Source organism: Schistocerca piceifrons, chromosome 1, assembly GCF_021461385.2.
Source record: "Schistocerca piceifrons isolate TAMUIC-IGC-003096 chromosome 1, iqSchPice1.1, whole genome shotgun sequence".
Classification (NCBI taxonomy): domain Eukaryota; kingdom Metazoa; phylum Arthropoda; class Insecta; order Orthoptera; family Acrididae; genus Schistocerca; species Schistocerca piceifrons.
Genome location: NC_060138.1, coordinates 1,094,177,491 through 1,094,201,375, shown reverse-complemented (window position 1 = coordinate 1,094,201,375; position 23,885 = coordinate 1,094,177,491). Strand labels below are relative to the sequence as shown.

Below are 23,885 nucleotides of genomic sequence, written 5' to 3'. Positions count from 1 at the left end.
AAGATCACGTGCAACAGACGCGAAATTTAATCGGCAGAAAGAAAATGCTGTGATATGAAAAGGATTAGCTTTTCAGAACATTCACACAAGGCTGGCGCCGGTGCGACACATACAATGTGCTGACATGACGAAAGTTTCCAATCGATTTCTCATCCACAAACAGCAGTTGACCGGCGTTGTCTGGTGAAACGTTGTTGTGATGCCTCGTGGAAGGAGGAGAAATACGTACCATCACGTTTCCGACTTTGATAAAGTTCGGATTGTAGCCTATCGCGATTGCGGTTTATCGTATCGCGACATTGCTGCTCGCGTTGGTCGAGATCCAATGATTGTTAGGAGAATATGCAATCGGTGGGTTCAGGAAGGTAATACGGAACGCCGTGCTGGATCCCAACGGCTTCGTATCTCTAGCAGTCGAGATGACAGGCATCTTATCCGCATGGGTGTAACGGATCGTGCAGCCACGTCTCGACCCCTGAGACAACAGATGGGGACCTTTGCACGAACAGTTGGACGACGTTTGCAGCAGCATGGACTATCAGCTCGGAGACCATGGCTGCGTTTACCCTTGACGCTGCATCACAGAAAGGAGCGTCTGCGATGGTGTACTCAACGACGAACCTGGGTGCACAAATGGCAAAACGTCATTTTTTCGGATGAATCCAGGTTCTGTTTACAGCAGCATGATGGTCGGCTCCGTGTTTGGCGACATCGCGTGTATTCGTCATCGCCATACTGGCGTATCACCCGTCGTGACGGTATGGGGTGCCATCGGTTACACGTCTCGGCCACCTCTTGTTCGCATTGACGGCACTTTGAACAGTGGACGTTACATTTCAGATGTGTTACGACCCGTGGCTGTACCCTTCAGTCGATCCCTGCGAAACCCTACATTTCAGCAGGATAATGCACGACCGCATGTTGCAGGTCCTGCACGGGCCTTTCTGGATACAGAAAATGTTCGACTGCTGCCCTGGCCAGCACATTCTCGAGATCTCCCACCAATTGTAAACGTCTGGTCAATGGTGGCCGAGCAACTGGCTCGTTACAATACGCCAGTTACTACTCTTGATGAACTGTGGTATTGCGTTGTAGTTGCTTGGGCAGCTGTAGCTGTACACACCATCCAAGCTCTGCTTTACTCAATGCCCAAGCGTGTCAAGGCCGTTATTGCGGCCAGAGGTGTTTGTTGTGGGTACTGATTTCTCAGGATCTATGCACCCAAACTGCGTGAAAATGTAATCACATGTCAGTTCTAGTATAACACAGTAGTGTAGCTCGATGAAACTTGGGACCGTACAGGAAAGGAGCTATGCAGTATAGTACAGAAGGTAACTGAAAGAAATGCGCAATAAGACGAACAGAAGTGACACTTTTATTCGAAGACAATAATTACACTTACGTCACCGCGATTTATGATGATCCCTTCGACATTAGGTTCTTAATAGGGAGTGTGATCACCAGGGACAGCAATACATGCTCTGTAACGTGCCGGCATGCTAACCACAAGACTGATAAGGAGGTGTTGTGGCTGGGCGTTCCACTAGTCCAGCATCCCGGTTGACAGCTGCTCGAGAGTAGCTGGAGCACGTGAACACGCTGCAGTACGTCTCGCCAGTTCATCGACAGATTCTAAGTCGCCGTATACACTCTCGATTGCATTCATGAAAATTGTTCAGGTGCTAGTAGGACTCGCGCTCTGTGGTTTCCGTACAAATTTAATTTTGTATTTAGACAGTTCATTCGTTCCAGGAATCTAAAATTTTTCTTCTTATCGACATTGATACTGAAAAGGACATCGATCTCGTTTCTAGACTTTAAAGAATGCTTCAGTTTTAAGTTTGAAGTCGAGTAACAAATGACAAAACAATTATGCCTTCCATGTGATATAATTTCAAAATAACAGTTTTCTGCTTCTCTCCTTTCTCCTTAGTGTGGAACCTTGCTTCTTGCCAAATTTCATAATTCTACACTCATGCTCAAAATTTAAGGATAATGCTGATACATGGTGAAACAACGCTCTCGTGGTTTGCGGGTTTAAATCACCTCGGGGTATGACCATGCGGTGCATGTGACCTGCGGTCGTCGCACGGTGGCGCTGGCAGCAGTCCACATACGCAGACGTGTGTTGGTGCGTGTCAGAGCAGGGTGCAGCGAGTAAGTGTGCAGACGTTTTCAGACGTGCTAATGGTGACTGTGTGTTGAAAATGGCTCAAAGAACACATATTGATGACGTTATCAGGGGTTGAATACTAGGGCGAGTGGAGGCTGGTCAAACACAGGAGGTCGTTGCACGGGCCCTCCGTTTGCCACAAAGTGTGATCTCAAGATTATGGCAACGATTCCAGCAGACAGGAAACGTGGTTAGGCGCTACAGTACGGGACGTCCACAGTGTACAACACCACAAGAAGAACGATATCTCACTATCAGTGCCCGCAGACGGCCAGCAGCGCTCGTCGATGCTGCAGTTGACGTTGGTCGACAACCATCTCTGCTTCTGGCAGCAGTACCTGTGGTTCGAAATTCTCCATATGCACGTGAGAGAATGCTGTGAGCAATAGCAAACTCCTGGGCTACTTTCATCACACTTCGTCCGTCTTCCAGTTTCCCGATTATTCTTCCCCGTGGGAAGTCCTCGTAATGTTGTCTCCCGAACATGTTGTAATAAAGAACACCACCATAGTTCACAGCGACTGCTCGCTGATTGGCACATACTGTCTTTTTTTCCCGTTCCTTCAATTGCTCCGTGTCGCGGGGTCAGCCCCATTTGGTTCTGTAGTCACGCAGACCCCACACCATGTGACGTCCAACTTTCTGTGCACGACTAGGAGACTTCCGCAACAGCTTTCCGCTGTTTCATATTCGTTCCTACCAAGTAGTTAATGCATTATGCTGCTTTATCTTTCTCGTCCTTAAGTTTTGCACAGCAATGTACTATCGTTAAGTGCCGATGAGAAACAGCTAAAATCACTGAAACTGAACAAAGGTCGAGGGTCCGATGGAATTCCTATCAGTTGTATGCAGAATTTGCGGCTGAGCCAGCCCCTCTTTAAAAGGTAACATACCGTACAACCCTCGAACACCAGACTGTTAACAGAGTTTGGAAGACACCCATGTACAAGCACCGTAGCAGGAGTGGTCTGCAAAACTATCGGCCAGTATCTTAGACAGCCATCTGCTGTAGGAACTCAGAACGTACTCTAATCTCATAATAATGAAGCATCTACAAAAGAATTATTCTATGCAATCCAGCAAGTACTACGAAAACATCAGGCACTCCAGACGCAGTATGACATCCTGAAAAGTATGGATCAAGACAGTCGCGAAGATAATGTTTTTCTTGCCTTTCTGAAAGCATTTGACTCAGTATTACACCAACATATATTACACAAAGTGCTTTGTAAGGGGTATCAAAAGATTGTTTTTGTTTATTTACACGTCAAGTTCCGTAGGACCAAATTGAGGAGCAAATCTCCAAGGTCATGGAACGTGTCGGTACACGAAATTACAACATAAAAGTAATAACAGATAAAAATAAATGTTCATGAACCCGAAAAAAGTCAGTCCATAAGATAAAGTAAACGCAATCAACAATACAATAAGAATCAGCTTAATTTTTCAAGGAACTCCTCGACAGAATAGAAGGAGTGACCCATGAGAAAACTCTTGAATTTCGATTTGAAAGTGCGTGGATTACTGCTAAGATTTTTGAATTCGAGTGGGAGCTTATTGAAAATGGATGCAGCAGTATACTGCACACCGTTCTGCACAAGAGTTAAGGAAGCCCGATCCAATTGCAGGTTCGATTTCTGCCAAGTATTAACCGAGTGAAAGCTGCTTATTCTTCGGAATAAGCCAATATTGTTAACAAGAAATTACAGTAAGGAATATATACATTGAGAGGCCAATGTGAAAATTCGCAAACTCGTGAACAGGAGTCGACAAGAGGCTCGTGAACTTACACCACTTATTGCCGAACCGCCCATTTCTGAGCCAAAAATATCGTTTCAGAATGGGAAGAGTTACCTCAAAATATAATACCATACGACATAAGCGAACGAAAATAAGCAAAGTAGACTAGTTTTCGTGTCTAACGATCACTCACTTCTGATACCGTTCGAATAGTAAAACTGGCAGTATTAAGTCTTTGAACAAGATCCTGAACGTCGGCTTTCCACGACAGCTTACTATCCATCTGAACACCTACAAATTTGAACTGTTCAGTTTCACTAATCATATGTCCGTTCTGTGAAATTAAAACGTCAGGTTTTGTTGAATTGTGTGTTAGAAACTGTAAAAACTGAGTCTTACTGTGATTTAGCTTTAGTTTGTTTTCTACAAACCATGAACTTAAATCATGCACTGCACTATTCGAAACCGAGCCAAATGTGTGATTGGTTTTAGGACTTCTTCGTAGGGAAGACACAGCTTGCTGTTTTGGACGGAGAGTCATCGACAGAGGCAAGAGTAACTTCTGGCGCGGCCCGGGGAAGTGTGTTGAGAGCATTGTTGTTGCTTTTGCATGTTAATGGCGTGACAGACAATATTAATAGCAGACTCAGACTTCTCACAGAAGATGCGGGTGTTTGTAATGAAGTGCTATGAGCGAAAAAACTGCACAAATGTCCAGAGCGACCTTTATAAAATTTCAAAGTATAAATATTGGCAGCTTGAGATGTTAGTAAATGTGAAATTGTGGGCTTCACAAACATCAGTGGCTTGATATTCTATGACAACAACAGCAATAGGTCATATTTGAAATCAGTCAAGTTGTACAAATAAAAGGAGAGTGCTTACAAAACATTCGTGTCATACATCGTACAACTGAAAGATGCAAGTTTTTTAGCATAGCCCCTGGTTGGTGAATAGACTGAGGATTGCGGTGGGCGAAGTCAAAGGTAGCTTGAAACTGGTATCACTTACTGGTTCCTTCCCTACAACAACACATCAAAAATGCTTCGCATCAAATATCCTCTCTGTATAGTTGGTTTGTAGTTTACCGTGGCGATACCGAGTTGTAAAAAATTATGAGTAGTTTTAAGTCCTGAAAATAAAAGAATCCAATCCCAGTTTAATCCTGAATAAGGAAAAAGCTCGACTCGATAGAGACAACAATCTTGGTTTTGGAAACGTTGTTATACCTTGCATATTTTAAATTCCGAATGCTGAGATAACAGAACGGCTCTCGAGGTGAGATAATCTGGTACTGAACAAAGTGGATGTCAAACTAGGACATGGATCGATGGTAAGGATCGAACCCGAGCCAAAGGCTGAGCACTCTCGAGCGCTTTCATCTACACCATGAGAACAACTGACACAGTTGTATCTGGCGGGCCGCTTGAATTTGCGCACACTGCGTGATTGGCTAACTGGAATGGCAATTAACTCGGGAACGGCGCAAAGTATCGAATTTTTTGTGAGCAATTATTTCTCACCATAACCTACCCTGCAACACCATTACCAGTTTTTTAGACTGTTTCTGCCCACCCGTGAAAAATGGAGAAAAGTAAGTTAAATTATTGTAGAGGATCTAGAGGTGGCACTGCTGTGAATTTCTGCAATAAATAATTCAAGTTTCTGCACTTAAAAACTTTTGTCAGATTTTGGATAAACTAATATTGACTATTGGGCCGCGTCATTGTAAACTGCCAACGTTTCGACCGACAAGCTGCGGTTTTCTTCAGGGCGGTTCACTGCTGTGTAGTGGTAGATGTCTTCGTTTGTATACTGTCATTTTCGATTATCATCTGGTGACTACCAACGTCGTATAATTGAGATGTCACTGGAGATTGTTACGGAGGGAGTGGCTGTATGGTATGCTATCGCCCGTGCTATCCCGGTGGCTGATTGGAAAGTGACTCTAGTAGGCGATTGGTAGAAGGCAGCGTATAAGCTGGCCTGTGCCACTCTGGTGAGTGGTAAGTAGACAGTCTCTTGTTGGCGAGGACCGCGGCAAGTCGGTCGAAGCGTCGGTAGTTTAGTTTGTAACGCTGCGCGTGGGGCACACAATACTCTTTAAACCCTGTACTATGGTAAGTTGACGGGCTTCACCTTAAGAGAAAGGATTTTTGTATAGATATTGACCGCGTGTACCTGAATGGAGGCAAAATCGGACTTACACCCACTCAGAAATAACAACGATACGTCAAGCAAGCCCGAAGTGCAACTACACGTTAGGACGGACAAGAAACAACACAGAAGATGCTACCAATTTGTTAATAAAACGGTCGCCAGCCTAATAGGCATTAACTAAGTTTCTTCCCTGTACAAGTTGATGTACGTTCATGCCTAGCAACACGTAATAATACTGCATAATATGGTAAATTTTAGAACCAGAAAATCTACTGAACTAGTAACTTCACTTTCTGTACTAATATGGACAAGCCATAAATACACAACAAAACACTATAATGTTTACTACAAACTTCGTACTGTCTATTGATCTGATTAAAATCGGGCATAGGTTACCCTAGAAATAGCACTTTCGAAACACACATACAATGTCAATTTTGAAAACGGTAAAACACTAATAAATTTTGGTTTTATATTGACTTTAACTTTGCTGGTCAAATCAGTTCAGTACACTTCAGAATTCAAATGAATAGAAAAGAAAAGGGGGTGGGGGAACCCTGAAACTGTTATGATCACTGTATTGAAAATTTTGATTACTGACATCATTAAGCACTCAAGATTTCCAATATATGAGTTACTACTCTTTTTATCTTATTTCCTGCTCATTTAACTGCAATTATTTCTGCCTCAAAATAATTAAACTTCATTACTAATTCAATTTCAAAACTATCTTCCAACTTTGTCAGGCCTTTGTTATTTACCTATACATTCATTAACAACAAAGTTCTTTAAACATCATTCTATAATATATATAGGTCTGCTGGTAATTATTATTAACATAAACTTTAAATCTTCATTTCTGGACACTCGGATTGCACAACATGTGGAAAGGACCCTGTCTAGGTTAGTTGTGAGGATAATTGAATGATAGGACAGTTCTGGTAAAATTTAAGTTGTTATTGAACAGTATGGAACAAAAGTAACACTGGTCCACACGAATACAGTACTAAAAGTTTCAACCTGTTTGTATCGATGTGGCGGTTGGCGGGCGGCAAGATGGCGAGGCACAGAGCACACAAACAATCACAGCAATGGCTCTTGATGTATCGGCACTTTACTTCTTCATAGCGTCGCAATACTTTTCCATTTAGTGCCTATGGAATATTGCCATGCTGTATAAGCGTCGGAAACGGCACATCCGAGGCTCAACGAAGTCACGTTTTCCAGGAGAGCCTCCTCGATCCAGAACGTGTTTCTCAGACCGATGCCCAACTCCGACTACCACTGCTGAGCCCGTTATGCCGTGCAGCGCCCGTGTGCATTTTCCCCCGCTCACCTGCCATCCACCTTTTACCGCTCCCCTACAGACAGGGTATTCACCCGAGGTTTTGCATTCTACATATCCTAATACATTGCCTACGTATGGACCAGTCGCACAATTACAACTTTGACATCTTACAATAGTTTCAACGTTTCTTACATTTCAATTCTGTTATAATATTGCTTGAAATTTGACATAAACATTAATAATCACATCGAAAGTTGTTTATAGTTCCTTTGACATAATGGCATGAAACAAAAAAGAAATGAAATCAGAACATCGATTATACTAATCTATCGAAAATCAGAAAAAAAATATTATATGTACAATAGTACAGCGTTGTTGTTGTTACAAGTTGTTTTAGTGGTTTACAATGACGTCGGCCGTGAAAGAGTACGAACTTTTGTCAGATATTTCTACAACAAATTACTGAGTAAGTGTTAAATACATAATTAAACTACTCCCGTGGATGCATTTCGACAGATGATTCCTTTCACCGTCTTTCCTGATGTATTCATATCCAAATGCTGTCGCTGTATTAGTTGTCTGCATGTGCAGAAATCACCAAGTCTCGGTAGGAACTACTGTGTACTGCACAATATCATCCTAACAGGTAACAATATTTTGTGTGAGAGTCAATATTTTTAAATATGTATGAAGATAGTAACTGTTCTCGAAAGAATAGATACCATTGATGACCGTGCATCTTCTCTATAATAAATGATGATTAACTGAGACCCTCAGCTGCCGACAGGTGTTGACATACCTCGATGGGGACAGCCGAAAATGTGTGCCCCGACCGGGACCCGAACCCGGGATCTCCTGCTTACATGGCAGACGCTTTATCCATCGGAGCCACCGAGGACACATGAATTATCATTTATTCTAGAGAAGCTGCACGGTCATCAATGGTATCTGTTCTTTCGAGAACAGTTACTATCTTCAAACATATAGTTAAAGGCTGCCCAGCCATTGACCTTCGTCTGTGCGAATGCGCACAGGTTGCCCGAACTCTTACAGGAATCATCACCTTAGTGTGCGCAAGTAATGAGTGGATGGGCAAATATCTATTAGGTACATTACATATGTAGATTGTGGACAGTTGAGAATGTGGGTCTCACGGGAAACGTGCATGGGGTAAATCCCTGCAGTCGCGCTATCCATCTGTGTCTTCGGTGGCTCAGATGGATAGAGCGCCTACCATGTAAGCAGGAGATCCCGGGTTTGAATCCCGGTCGAGGCACACATTTTCGGCTGTCCCCATCGAGGTATATCAACGATACCTGTCGGCAGCTGAGGGCTTCAATTAATTAGCAAATATTTTTAAAGCTCTGCAGCATCCTTCAATTTAATACCGCTTTCAGACGGTCAGTTTTATTGTGCAATACAGAATATTGCGCAATAAATACTGATCTAGCACCATCTGCTGTCCTACCCTCAAGCCTTGAAGTGCACATCACAGAATCACAGCGCCACTGGCTTGCAAGCGGTTTTTGCTTTTAGCTCTTGCGTGGTAGCACCATGTTCAGCCTTCTCGATTACGCCGACTGATTAGTTGGTTCTGTGCCCACAGGGGTGTGGACGCCTTCCCCGAAGCTGAGCAGCGCCGGGACTCCCGAACCTGGGGCAGGGGATTCCCAGCAGCAGCAGCATCAGCAGCAGGTGGAGGGGGGCGACGCCAGGAACCAGGGGGAGTCCCCGGCTCCCGTGCCCGTCTGGACACCGCAGGCCAGTCCCACCGTCGAGCGGAGGCATTTCCGGCCAGTCAACTTCAGCCCCACGCCTCAACAGCAGCAGCAGCAGCAACAACAACAACAACTGCAGCGCAGAGAGGTAGGCCGACAGACAGTAACCATTATCACAGTGAACTGACACGTCTTGTTAATTTCTGAGAAATATCGTTTAGGTGGTCAATTAAGTAACGTCAGTCCCATACTCCGAAAGCGAAGGTTGTGATTGTGACTGTGTTGTTATAAATTAAGGGGAGACAGAAGATAAAAAACAACTGCTATCACGTAACCTACGAGCTTAACGTCCTCATTTGATGGATGGCTCATCACCATTAGCTCTTTAACTGCTGTGCGCAAGTAAACTCGGCATACTCCACCTCTCCCCACATGTTCAGGACGTGTCTAAACGTGGCCCCTGTATTTTCATGAAGCGCTACTGATGTGTTTACTCGTCCTGTTCTACTGAACCCTCACTGTTGCGGAAGTTACTTCCAGTCTCGGTAAATAAAAAAGACTCGAACTATCTTACAACATGTGCGTCTATTTGCGTGCATCAGTTGCCAAAAAAACTGGTTTTAGATATCTTGAACCGTTTATGAACTGTGATGATTTTTGTGACCATATGATTCGCAATGTGTAGGGATGCAAATGGGCGCGTCGCGCTCGACCGTCTATCGGGTACAAAAATCAGTAACCTGAGACCGAGATGAGATATCGTTCTGCTCACAATTTTAAATAAAATTTCGATATCTTATCTTCATTTCATATGCTGCAATGTGTGAGCTAAAATCAGCTATACACGAAGTTTACGCAATGTTTTTAGAAAGAAATTCAGTCCTTTCTCAAGCGAAGATATCACTCTGTAAGGTATGCAAAAGTTATATTTTTTCGCCTAATAGTTCTCTTCAAGTCGGATGATACCTGTTGGAACACTGCATCTCAGCACAGACGCCAGCATTTGGCGAGCAGTACAGCCACAACAAAAGCCACCTCAGCATGTAATGTAGAGAGCACATCTGTAACAGCAAAAGGGTTAGTGCCACACGCCGGCCGTGGTGGCCGAGCGGTTCTAGGCGCTTCAGTCCGGAACCGCGCGACTGCTACGGTCGCAGGTTCGAATCCTGTCTCGGACATGGATGTGTGTGATGTCCTTAGGTTAGTTAGGTTTAAGTAGGTCTAAGTCTAGGGGACTGATGACCTCCGATGTTAAGTCCCACAGTGCTCAGAGCCTTTTGAACCATTTAGTGCCACACGCCCTCAGCCAGTGAGATACGGCGGAGAGGTTGGAACTAAGCCCAGGACACTGGTGCAAAGTCTGGTGATCGGATGCTTCACACCACTACTTCTCCTCCCCTTGGAGGCCAAATACTAGTGATGAAAATTTCTTCTCCCACAAAGATTCGTACCACCTACCTCTGAGTCAACTGACACTGCACAGGCGTGCATTATCGATTTCACACCCTACAGATGTAGGAACAGGTCTGTTGTCTAGTGTAATTCGTGTAATGGTGTCCTGATCTACAGAACAGCTGCCAGTATTAACATGGGAGAGACCTAAGGGAGAGCCGGCCGCTGTGGACGAGCGGTTCTAGGCCCTGCAGTCCGGAACTGAGCTGCTGCTACTCTCCCAGTTTCGAATACTGCCTCGGGCATGGATGTGTGTGATGTCTTTAGGTTAGTTAGGTTAAGTAGGTCTAAGTCTAGGGGACTGATGACGTCCGATGTTAAGTTCAAAATGGCTCTGAGCACTATGGGACTTAACATCTTAGGTCATCAGTCCCCTAGAACTTAGAACTACTTAAACCTAACTAACCTAAGGACATCACACACATCCATGCCCGAGGCAGGATTTGAACCTGCGACCGTAGCAGTCCCGTGGTTCCGGACTGAAGCGCCTAGAACCGCACGGCCACCGCGGCCGGCTCCGATGTTAAGTCACATAGTGCTTAGAGCCATTTGATAATGATGATGATGATGTTTGGTTTTGTGGGGCGCTCAACTGCGCGATTATCAGCGCCTGTACAAATACCCAACCTTTGCTCAGTCCAAACTCGTCACTTTCAGGAATGATCATGAAATGATGAGGACAACACGAACACCCAGTCATCTCGAGGCAGGTGAAAATCCCTGACCCAGCCGTGAATCGAACCCGGGGCCCCGTGCTCGGGAAGCGAGAACGCGACCGCGAGATGACGAGCTACGGAATAGAGCCATTTGAATCTAACGGTGATACCAGAGGGATGAAATGATACGGGTCCCACCGAGCGCAGTTCCAACCAAGAAACTGCCCGACTGGGTCACTGAGCGGGAGCCACTGAAGTGGGCTGCAAGTGACCATGTAGACGTTTCCCGCGACGCAGTTGCACCAGGCGTCTGTAACCACATGTTTCCCGGCTTCCACCCGAAGTCGTAACCCAGCAGTCTTCTAGGCTTGGGAACCCTGAGAAAAAGGATTCAAACAAGGGGTTCCCACGCCAGCAAGTAACAAGCGTTGGTCCTTTCCCCACAAAAAGCCTACAGGTAGCAACTGTTGATATTATCTGTACCGAAAAATCCAAAGAACCCACCATCGGGTCGACTTACAAAGGCAGACAAGTACACTTCGATTAGTTCAGTGATGGTCTCGGAAATTCGCCTCATGGGATCGGCCAGTTGTCACCGTCTCTCGGAAAAGAGATGAAAAGAGATCCCAGCCTACAAAACCTCATTTTCCTCATAGACACTTCCCTCGTTGTCAGTCACAGGTACGCCGAAACCATGACGGTCAGTTTTCGACCAGTGATTTAGAACTTAGAATTTTTGCGTCACGGCCGTCTGCAGTTAGCACAAGAAGCTCTCTTGTAGGACTTAAGTTTTTATGTGCAGACTTTCTGGGCTACCTACGTACTTGTTGTACAGTTGTTTATGCTGAAAGGCAGGAAGTACGTAACTACTAAACTTCAGTATCGGCTCCTTCGGATTTCGCTTCGTCAAAAGATTTTCTCAGCTGAGTACAGTACAGGTGTCACAGGTAAAACAAGTAGCCACCTCAGTCTTCAGTGTTAAACTTGCAGCACTGTGTGATCAAAAGTATCCGGACACCCCCTCAAAACATACGTGTTTCATGTTAGGTGCATTGTGCTGCCACCTACTGCCAGGTACTTCATATCAGCGACCTCAGTAGTTACTAGACATAGTGAGACAGCAGAATGGGGCGCCCCGTGGAACTCACGGACCTCGAACGTGGTCAGGTGATTGGGTATCACTTGTGCCATACGTCTGTAAGCGAGATCTGCACACTCCTAAACATCCCTGCGTCCACTGTTTCCTATGTGTAAGTGAAGTGAAAACGTGAAGGGACACGTACAGCACAAAGCGTACAGGCTGACCTCGTCTGTTGACTGACAGAGACTGTCGACAACTTAAGAAGGTCGTAATGCGTAATAAGCAAACATCTATCCAGACCGTCATACAGGAATTCCAAATTGCATCAAGATCCACTGAAAGTTAAGCGGGAGGTGAGAAAACTCGGATTTCATGGTCGAGCTGCTGTTTGTAAGCCACACATTACGCCGATAAATGCCAAACGACGCCTCGTTTGGTGTAAGGAGCGAGAACCTTGGGCCATTGAACAGTGGAAAAACATTGGGTGGAGTGACGAAGTGCCCGGTGAACCTAATCTGCCAGTGTGTGTATTGTGAACAGTAAAATTCGGAGGCGGTGGTGTTATGGTGTGGTCGGGTTTTTCATGGAGGAAGCTTGCACACCTTATTGTTTTGCGTGGCACTATCACTGCCTAAATTGATGTTTTAAGCACCTTCTTGCTTCCTACTGTTGAACAGCAATTTGGGGATGGCGATTGCATCTTTCAACACGATCGATCACCTGTTCACAATGCACGACCTGTGGCGGAGTGGTCACACGACAATAACATCCCTGTAATCGGCTGCCCTGCACTGAGTCCTAACCTGAATCCTATAGAACACCTTTGGTATGTTTTGGAACGGTGACTTCGTGCCAGGCCTCACCGACCGACATCGATACCTCTCTTCAGTGCAGCACTCCGTGAAGAATGGGCTGCCATTCCCCAAGAAACCTTCCAGCACCTCGTTGAACGTATGCTGGCGAGAGTGGAAGCTGTCATCAAGACTAAGGGTAGGCCAACACCATATTAAATTCCAGCATTACCGGTTGAGAGCGCCGCGAACATTTAAGTCATTTTCAGCCAAGTGTCCGGATACTTTTGATCACATAATGTAGCTGTCGACTGCTGGCAACGCCTAAAGATAGCACACAGCCCTTCCAGTCACATCAGTAGTTTTGTTCAAATTTCCCTACAGATACAACGCAGAATTTATTGGCAGCCATCTTAAGTCGTCTCCGCCACACGATTTGAATAAACGGATGAAAACGAGCTTTTTATTTGAAAATATGGATTGTAATCCAGATATACTCTGGGTGAGGAACGTTCATTTACAATATTCAAGACTATTTGTTACTCGATAAATAAATTTAGACGTAAATGTACGATTACTACATATTTAGCACCTCTACGCCCCAAGTGGTGTTTCTTCTGAAGATGTGCCCAACAAGACTATACGATCTAGATAGGAGACCGACACATTAAAGTTCATGAGACTGTTGAGGTACTGTATGAAGTACTGCATATCAGAAGGAAGAAGGAAGATTAGAGTTTAGCGTCCCATGGACGAGTAGGTCATCAGAGATTTTGAACACCTACTAATCATAAACCTATGTATCTTGCTGGGCCATTACATCCTTAACTCGCCTTCTCTGCACCTCCATGCCTTATCAATCCTCTCCTGCCAGAACTTCAACCGAATTCCACTAACCAACGATTAAATCCGTCCCAAGATGTACACCACCTTCGATCTCTAGACAGAAACGCTCCACCTCACTCCATAATTCCATTTTCGTCCCTCACCCACCCTGTCCCCTTCGTAACTATTGGTGGCTTCCTGGGGTTCCACAGGGCCTCATTGTCACACTCACCATTTCACCTCCATCATGAACATGGTCGTTTTCATATATCTCCAGCATCAGCTTTTTACCATAGCAGCATTAACATCGCCATCATCATCATCATCATCATCATCATCATCATCATCACTGATTATATTTTAACTGTTGTATGAAACAATCCAAAAAGTTTTAAAAATCAGAAAATCTGTCCACCAATGTATGCTTTTTTAAAAACAGAATTTATTACCATTTGTTTTATACTTGGTATTAAAAAGAGTTCTCCATACTTTTAGAGATAATAGTATGGACCAAAACAAGTCAACAATATCCAGTAAATATGTGCTCTAAAATGCATGTCTTATGAGCTATGAGTGCTTCTTTATCTTCGCTACTATGAAACACGTGTCATCTACTGCAAGCTCTTTGCTATTACGAACGACCTAAAGAATGCCATAAAAAAATGAGGTTTGTCAATTTGCACAACCAGCATGTATGGGCTGATGCAAATGCACACGCAGTTGATGAAGCGAAGCATCAGCGCCGATTTTCAATTACTGAGGGGCCAGGAATTATTTGCGATAAACTAGACCGTACATACTACCAAACAGGTTCAGTGGTGCGGGGTATCGTCTGTTCCTATCGGACGATGTGCCTGCCCTGCTAGAGGAGGAACCATTGCAAAACTGGCTGGAGATGATGTTCATGCATGACGAAGCACCAGACCATTTTCTCCCAAAGTCCGATAGCACCTCGTACAGACATTCAATGAGCCATGGATTGTTTGGAGAGGTATAGGGCGTTGGCCATCTCATTCCCCCGATCTTAATTCCTTGGTATTTTGGTTATGAGGGGGGGGGATCTGAATTCTTTTGTGTGTGCGATGTTTCCACAACTCTCTAAGACTCTCCAGCACGCTATAAAGCTCTCTTATACGAGACACTCACAAAGCGCTAGGATACCGAAAATTGTGCGGAAGATGGCCCCCAAACAGCTGACACAATAGCACCAGGAAAATCGGGTTAATAGCGCCCGCGACTTCTTGAGCGACTTGAATTGGAGGGTGAGGATTATCTGAGGTCTATTCTGACTCGAGATGAAACGTGGGTGACTCATTACACGCGTGAGACAAAAACACAGTCGTCACCAAGGCACTCCTGGACTCATTTGGTTGGGATGTTTTGAATGCCCTTGAATGCCCTCCCCCCCCGCCCCCCCCTTCCTCGTATTCTCATGACTTGGCAACTCCTATTATCATCTTTTCACCTTCCTGAAGGCCCACATGAGTGGTTTTAAATTTTCAGCGACGAACAGGTGCAGAAAGAGGAACTAAGTGGGGGAAGGAGTTTTAAAGTTATTTGTTTAAATTTATTTTAGTGAAAGTGGAGCTGTAATGTTGATTGTGTCTTTCAGTGTTAAATTGTCGGTTAAATGCCAAACGTTGGGCTTCCTGATTTGAATTGCGCGCGTGCCAGTACTTAAAGCCGATAGCTTGCGCAACGCTAACTGTTGGTGAAAAAATTGAACTGCGACAATGCATAAAAAAACCTAACTGTGAGAATTCTAAGAAAATCGTGCGCTGTCTGTAATTGTTATCACAAAATCTGATTATGAACTTTGATGAAACTGATAACTTTGAATCTAAAATTGGTCCCTGTAAAATTTAATTAAAGAAAGAATCTGTCTTCTACACTATTTTGCTTATCTGGGTCGCAATGGATTACGCTGAGCAAACTCCTCTCGTAGCTACAGCGCATCTCGATTAACAGAGCTGCGAACTCATACTACTGGGGCACAACAAGGTGAAATGCGTACTCTAAAAATATTGCTGTCATTCTTGATTCGTACTTTTTGATAATGGTTTTAAATAAATTGAAAGCTAATTGATTCTTGGGATGTGGACAATTACTCGGGATTAAATGAACTCAATAGCAATATCATTTGACTTAATAACATATAACGAAACTGCAATAATAGTTAAGCTTTCTCTGTTACAACGTAACTATAATCCGAGGCTTGCAAAAGTTAAACTTCACGTTTATAATCTTTCACTGAACAAAATTCCAAAATCTAATTCTTAAATCCATTTTGATCGATAAAACATAACAGAAAAATAAAAAGCAAAAATGTTCATGATCTGTATGTCTGACTAATCAAGAATCCTGCATTATCAAACCGCTGCCGCAAATAAAACAAAATTAATCATTACGTGTACTCCATTTTTCACAAATATTAAAATCGTACCAATGTAAGAGTCAATTCCTCTTCTTTCCAAAATAAATCTTCCGTTAATCCACAGCATAATTCCCAAAAATCTCCATTGTTTGCTACGTATTGTTGTTGTTGTTGTGGTCTTCAGTCCTGAGACTGGTTTGATGCAGCTCTCCATGCTACTCTATCCTGTCCAAGCTGCTTCATCTCCCAGTACGTACTGCACCCTACATCCTTCTGAAACTGCTTAGTGTATTCGTCTCTTGGTCCCCCCCTACGATTTTTACTCTCCACGTTGCCCTCCAATACTAAATTGGTGATCCCTTGATGCCTCAGAACATGTCCTACCAACCGGTCCCTTCTTCTTGTCAAGTTGTGCCACAAACTCCACCTCTCCCCAATTCTATTCAATACCTCCTATTAGTTATGTGATCTACCCATCTAATCTTCAGCGTTCTTCTGTAGCACCACATTTCGAAAGCTTCTATTCCCTTCTAGTCCAAACTATTTATCGTCCATGTTTCACTTCCATACATGGCTACACTCCATACAAATACTTTCAGAAACGACTTCCTGACACTTAAATCGATACTCGATCTTAACAAATTTCTCTTCTTCAGAAACGCTTTCCTTGCCATTGCCAGTCTACATTTTATATCCTCTCTACTTCGACCATCATCAGTTATTTTGCTCCCCAAATAGCAAAACTCCTTTACTACTTTAAGTGCCTCATTTCCTAATCTAATTCCCTCAGCATCACCCGACTTAATTAGACTACATTCCATTATCCTTGTTTTGCTTTTGTTGATGTTCATCTTATATCCTCCTTTCAAGACACTGTCCATTCCATTCAACTGCTCTTCCAAGTCCTTTGCTGTCTCTGACAGAATTACAATGTCATCGGCGAACCTCAAAGTTTTTATTTCTTCTCCATGGATCTTAATGCCTACTCTGAATTTTTCTTTTGTTTCCTCTACTGCTTGCTCAATATACAGATTGAATAACATCGGGCTTCCCTTTCATACCCCTCGACTCTTGTAACTGCCATCTGCTTTCTGTACAAAACCATAACTCGACTGCTCATATCTAATACCAAAGCACAACTTTCCGTCTCCTCTCCTTTCCTGGCGATGAACAGATAAATCTGGTGCGCATCTTCACAGAGCAAAGGTCACGTCCAACTCATCGCTGTGCAGCGCAGCTTCCTTGTCCATGCTCTGCGTCCATGGCTGAGCAATCCAAAATTTACAAGCGCCATTCCAGACATTCAAAATAAGAAAATACCTACGAAAATCTGCGCGCACGCGCGGGCCACACACACACACACACACACACACACACACACACACACACACACACACCTGTCAGGCTGGCGGGAGAGTTCTTTGAGAATAGGATACAGAAGCTTGTTTCACGATTCACAGCATGCACTGAATGAGATGGCGAATATGTGGAAAAATAGTGTATCAACAGCATCGTGATTTTTTTTTCCAAATAAACTTTTCCAAAAAATATAACAATCTTGTACACTTACTCTCTCAACGTACCTCCCACTACCACCTCTAGAAATGTGAAATACATTTTTAACATTATCTTGGCCGGCCGATGTGGCCGAGCGGTTCTAGGCGCTTCAGTCTGGAACCGCGAGACCGCTACGGTCGCAGGTTCGAATCCTGCCTCGGGCATGCATACGGGTGATGTCCTTAGGTTAGTAGTTCTAAGTCTAGGGCACTGATCACCTCCGATGTTAAGTCCCACAGTGCTCAGACCCATTTGAACCATTTAACTCAGGGCTTAACAACTGGCCGCGTCTGCTCAGGCCCGTGCTCGTGAGCAGGTGCAAGGTCATGGAGTAGCGAGGGAGGGGCGGGAGGGGAAATGCGCGCGCACGTTGAATAGGGCCGCAGCGTGAATTTGCGCCGACTGTGTAACGTTTGAAGTACTACAATCAGCTCAGATAACAGTCACTTCGCTTGTTAAGAATCATGTCAAGTCGCCGTTGTGTAACCCCAACCACGCTTTCGCAGTTCAACACCCACTGGGAGGAATTGTATCTGTTTACAGAAAAAGATGGTGTTGCAAAATGTTTAGTATGTCACAAAACGCTGAATCCTTTTAGGAAATTTAATTTGCAGCGACATTATATGTCGTACCACGCGAAAGACTACGGAAGTGGAAAATGTGATGGACCAGATTGTGCACAGGAAGTTATTAAACTTAAAAGGAAGCCATCCGCAGAAGATCTGGACGACGAAGAAAAATCAACTGAGGCAGCTCTCAGAGTGAGCTACAAAATTGCTTTGCTTTTAGCAAAATCCCTGCGCCCCTTCACTGATGGCGATTTAATAAAAGAATGTTTGATAGTTGCAGCGGAACATTTGTGTCCATCTCAAGTTGAACAGTTTCGGATTGTGCCATTATCTAACATGACCATTATGCGTCGCATACAGGACATGGCAGACGACGTCCAGAGCCAGCTTGCAAATATCTGTAAAGATTTTATGGCGTATTCTCTAGCTCTGGACGAAAGTGTTGATATCACTGGAACAGCGCAGTTTGCCATATTTATTAGAGGTGTTAATAGAGATCTTCAGGTGAGGGAGGAGCTCCTCGATGTAGTAGCCATGAAGAACACTACAACCGGAGGTGATATTTTAAGTAGTGTTGAAGAAAGTGTTGAAAATATAGAACTGTTGTGGAATTCTTTAGTTTCAGTGTCTACAGACGGTGCACCAGCGGTGACACGGAACAAATCAGGTTTCGTTGCGCTGTTGAAGGAGAAAATGCAAAAACTGACCGTGCCGAATGAAATAAGGGGCGTTCAGTGTGTGATCCACCAGGAAAACTTATGTGCAAAGAGTATCACTCTAAAAAATGTGATGAGTGTTGTTGTTCGTGCAACCAATTATATAAGGAAGCATAGGCTACAATACAGGCAATTTAAAAGCTTTCTTGAGGATGTAGAAAGCCAGTATGATAGCCTGCCTTATTACAGCGAGGTCCGCTGACTTAGTCGTGGCGAATTTTTAAATCGATTTTTTTCGCTAATGGATGAGCTAAATATGTTCATGGAAATAAATAACAAGTGTGTTCCTGAATTGAAAGAGCCTTCATGGAACTGTGATCTCGCGTCCTTAGCAGATTGAACTAGCCATCTGAATGCTTTGAACATTTCACTACAAGGTAAAGATCTGCTAATTACTCATTTCATAGATCAAATACGAGCTTTTAAAACGAAATTGACACTTTGGGTGAGTCAGCTGGAAACAGGAAATCTAGCTTATTTTCCTAAAGTATCATCCATGCAAGATGTTCACAAATACTGTGAACGTTATTCACGTAGTTTAGTTGCCTATAAAGAAGAATTTGATCAACGCTTTCAAGATCTGACAGCACTAGACAGTGATTTTGATCTGTTCTCCTCTCCATATTCAGCGACTATTGAAGAGATTCGTCCTGAGCTGCAACTAGAAATTATTGACCTGCAGTGTGACAGAGAATACAGAGACAAATTTCAGAACAAGAAAAACATTTTGGAATTCTACAGACACTTCCCTCAGGATAGATTTCCTCGTTTGCACAAACTGGCGGCTACAATAATATCAATGTTCGGTTCCACGTATGTTTGTGAACAACTGTTCTCTGCAATGAAATGTAACAAGACGCGCCTGAAAAACATATTGTCTGATCGAAATTTAAACTGCACGCTGTGCCTACAATGCGCAAGAACATTACTTCGAACATAGACGCAATTGTAAAGGGCAAAAAGTACAAGAAAACCGAGAATCCCACACTTCAGTGACACCTTTTATTGTGTAACAGTTCACAAATTAATACGAATGTAGATGCATACACTAAGCTAATAAAATTATGTGGCACGTGTACATTCTCCTTTATTTGTTTCATTTGTCGCAGTAATAATTCGTGAGTGATATCCCTGAGGGTGGCCGCGGATTTACATTGACTGGCGGCAGCCGTTGTGTGCCCTACGTGACTCTCTGCGCTGTAGTCCGGTAGTAGGGGTAGCGTGCTCGCGCTGCTCCGTGCTCGCGCCTTGCTGCTCACAGCTTGCTCCGCGAGCACGTATGTTGTGAAGCCCGGATTTGACATTATCTTGTGTTAAAATTTTGTCAAACATGTAAAAATATTGCCTCTGTTGTCAGCCCTGCCCTCCCCCTCACAGCCCCCCACTCAGTTCGTGTCTTGATTACAGGTTCCAGTGAAAACCTTTAGGACTATGTTCCGGGATCTCCCACACCAACCGGGCCACTCTGCTGACTTTGCACTCGTTTTTACGTGTGAACTTTCCTCGTTCTGTGTCAATAGACAGTGCACCTAGAAAGTGCACAGATTGGTGATCTTCATTCCGTGCTTTTAGAGAGATTTTCTGTAGTCACTCTAACCTCAACTAGAGTCAGTAGGGGTGAGAGATGTCATAGAGAAGGTGCTCGTGTTGCAGGAAGCACAGCCAGAGTCCCGCCAGCAGCAGCAGGCAGAGCCGGTGCGGCCGCCATGGGAGCAGCAGCAGCAGCAGGGCCTGGAGCAGCAGGCGGCAGGTAGCGGGCGCCTCGTGCAGAGCCAGAGCGCGCCCGTGGGCGGCCTGTCGGGGCTGGCGCTGCCGCGGGCGCCCAACCCCACCGTCACCCTGCTGCAGAAGGCCCGAGGTCAGTCCCTCCCTCACTGGTCAGCCGGCCACGGCAGGGGAGCGAGGACGAGTCAAGTGTTGAGGGTTGCATACTTTAGAAATCAAGGCGCTGCTGGGGAACAATCAAGAATGAGGTGCCGCAAGGTTCCGTCTTGGGTCCTCTGCTGTTCTTAATATACAGGGTACTCCATTGATACTGACTGGGCCAAATATCTCACGAAATAAGCGTCAAACGAAAAAACTGCAAAGAACGAAGCTTGTCTAGCTTGAAGGGGGAAACCGGATGGCGCTATGGTTGGCCCACTAGATGGCGCTGCCATAGGTCAAACGGATATCAACTGCGTTTTTTAAAACAGGAATCCCCATTTTTATTACATCGCCATAGGAAATCACCGTACATTGCACCATTTAGATTGCCATCGATAAAGTGGGGGCCAATTATCCTTCCTCTCATAATGCCGCACCATACATTAACCCGCCAAGGTCGCTGATGTTCCACTTGTCGCAACCATCGTGGATTTTCCGTTGCCCAATAGTCCATATTATGCCGGTTCACGTTACCGCTGTTGGTGAATGACCCTTCATCGGTAAGTAGAACGCGTGCAAAAAAATCTGTCATCGTCCCGTAATTTCTCTTGTGCCCAGTGTCAGAACTGTACACGACGTTCACTGTCGTCGCCATGCAATTCCTGGTGCATGGAAATACGGTACTGGTGCAATCGATGTTGGTGTAGCATTCTCATCACCGACGGTTTTGAGATTCCCTATTCTCGCGCAATTTGTCTACTACTTATGTGTGGATTAGCCGCGACAGCAGCTAAAACACCTACGGTACTCAGGCATCATCATTTGTTGCAGGTCGTGGTAACGTAACTTTGCGGCGAACGGTCCAGACACTTGGATGATGTCGTCCAGGATACCGAGCAGCATACATAGTACTCGCCCGTTGGCTATTGTTATCACAATAGTCATACATCTACACGGTATCGACCTGTTCCGCAATTGGTAAACGGTCCATTTTAACAAGGATAATGTATCACGAAGCAAATACCGTCCACGCTGGCGGAATGTTACGTGATACCACCTACTTATATGCTTGTGACTATTACAGCGCCACCTATCACAAAGCGAAATATAGTGGTCTAACTTAAACAGTCATATTTCTTTACGTACTACACGAATATGTAATAAAAATGGGGGTTCCTATTTAAAAAAAACACAGTTGATATCCGTTTGACTTCTGGCAGCGCCATCTAGCGGGCCAACCATAGCGCCATGTGGTTTTCCCCTTCAAGCTAGACGAGTTTCGTTCTTTGTAGTTTTTTCGTTTGATGCTTATTTTGTGAGATATATCAATGGACCACCCTGTATATAGATATATATGTTTACAATCCTTACACACACACACACACACACACACACACACACACACACACACACACACACACGTGTGTGTGTGTGTGTGTGTGTGTGTGTGTGTGTGTGTTTACATGCGGTGGTGCGTTCCTATATCCACGTTTCTGTATATACTCTGCAAGCAACTGTACAGTGTTTGACGCAAGGTAACCTTACTGTTAGTATTTTGTTTGTTCTTTTTTACAGAAGGTCAGTTGCCTCGTGGAGCCCTGTACCTGGATCACAAGATGTCCTCCAAGGAGAGCGATAAACCTATTATAGGACAGAACGAAATCTGTAAGTTTTAACTTCCTACCACATTCTTAATTATCTCATGTGGACTGTGTGCTATAGCAATACGACTTTCCCTTCATTCCAGTATATTCTGTCAAGAGTGAGTACGAGAAGGAAGTGGAAGGACACAGGAAGAAGATTGTGGAACTGGGGCCACGCAAATTCGAGGGTATTGGGCCTACGACGAAGGACGGGATACCCATCGTGCTGCGATCGGTACGTCACAGTGATTCCCTTTTCATGGTCCACAAACAAAGGCATTTCCACACGAGGGCTCTTTTGAGGTTAAAAGAAATCAGTTAAAAAAATATTGTTTGAAATAAGTCGTTTTAATGTTTCTTAAAGCATTTGTCTTTGAAATTTATACTCTTATTCTTGCGTTCAAAACACTACTGGAAAGATTTTTTTCGCTCTGATGTTGGTACATCAAAAACACGGTAGACGAATTCAACAGATCACAGCGATGATGGAAATCTCTACACACGCATTTCTTGTTTGACGTAAGGGAACAAAAAGACGTCCTGAGCACAACATATCATGTGAATAGGGTCAAAGAGACCATAATTCGAGGCTTTTCTCCGTCTCATAATCAACCTTCGACGACCTTTATGGAAACTAGTGTTCTCTTGATGAAAGATAATGCATCTTTTTTAGTTATTTTATGCTGATTTTACCAGTTGGTTGTGGCATACGAAGTTTTGGATACCATCCAGCATTAACTGTTCTTCGATCCTCTAAAGCAACGGTTGCGACATTTTCATTATAGTCAGCGCTTTTCAAACCTTCTGAGTCCACCGCTCCCTTGACGTGCATATAAACAACCATGGCTGCTTTTGTACATGACATCGAACTCGAAGTGTGAAGTAAATTAAATTTCTACAAAATCAATAAAAGTAGTTAATTCTATATTAACAGTTGACATAACACAGTTTAACCAACTATTAATGTTGTTATATCTTATTCTTGCAAAGAAATCAATGGGAAGGATGAGCTTGCTTATTCGTCATCAGTTCTTCAAGTCTTGGCACAAGAATAGAAATTGCAACTCTCATCTCTTTCTCCAGATTCATTCGCGATCTGTATTTCGTAGTGATGACTGCCAGTACTGCAAAACCTACCTCACATAAGTAGGATATTGCAAAAAGTATCGAAAAACTCATAGGGCCTTATTACCCACTTGTGGATTCTCCTGCTTCACGAAGCTCCAAAACTAAAACAAGGATGAGGAAAGGAACTGATTTCATGTGGAGTCTGAAG

At 44.1% G+C, this 23,885-nt stretch overlaps 1 protein-coding gene across 8 annotated transcripts in view; it reads left to right on the top strand.

Moving 5' to 3' along the window:
- LOC124775714 (sorbin and SH3 domain-containing protein 1) overlaps positions 1-23,885 on the top strand; it is a 1,093,224-nt gene that overhangs the window by 690,998 nt on the left and 378,341 nt on the right. For all 8 annotated transcript variants that reach the window (XM_047250558.1, XM_047250581.1, XM_047250574.1 and 5 more), the window contains 4 exons: positions 8,968-9,227; positions 20,754-20,958; positions 22,542-22,631; positions 22,714-22,844. In XM_047250558.1, the coding sequence (XP_047106514.1) occupies positions 8,968-9,227; positions 20,754-20,958; positions 22,542-22,631; positions 22,714-22,844 (686 nt within the window). The remainder of the gene's footprint in view (positions 1-8,967; positions 9,228-20,753; positions 20,959-22,541; positions 22,632-22,713; positions 22,845-23,885) is intronic.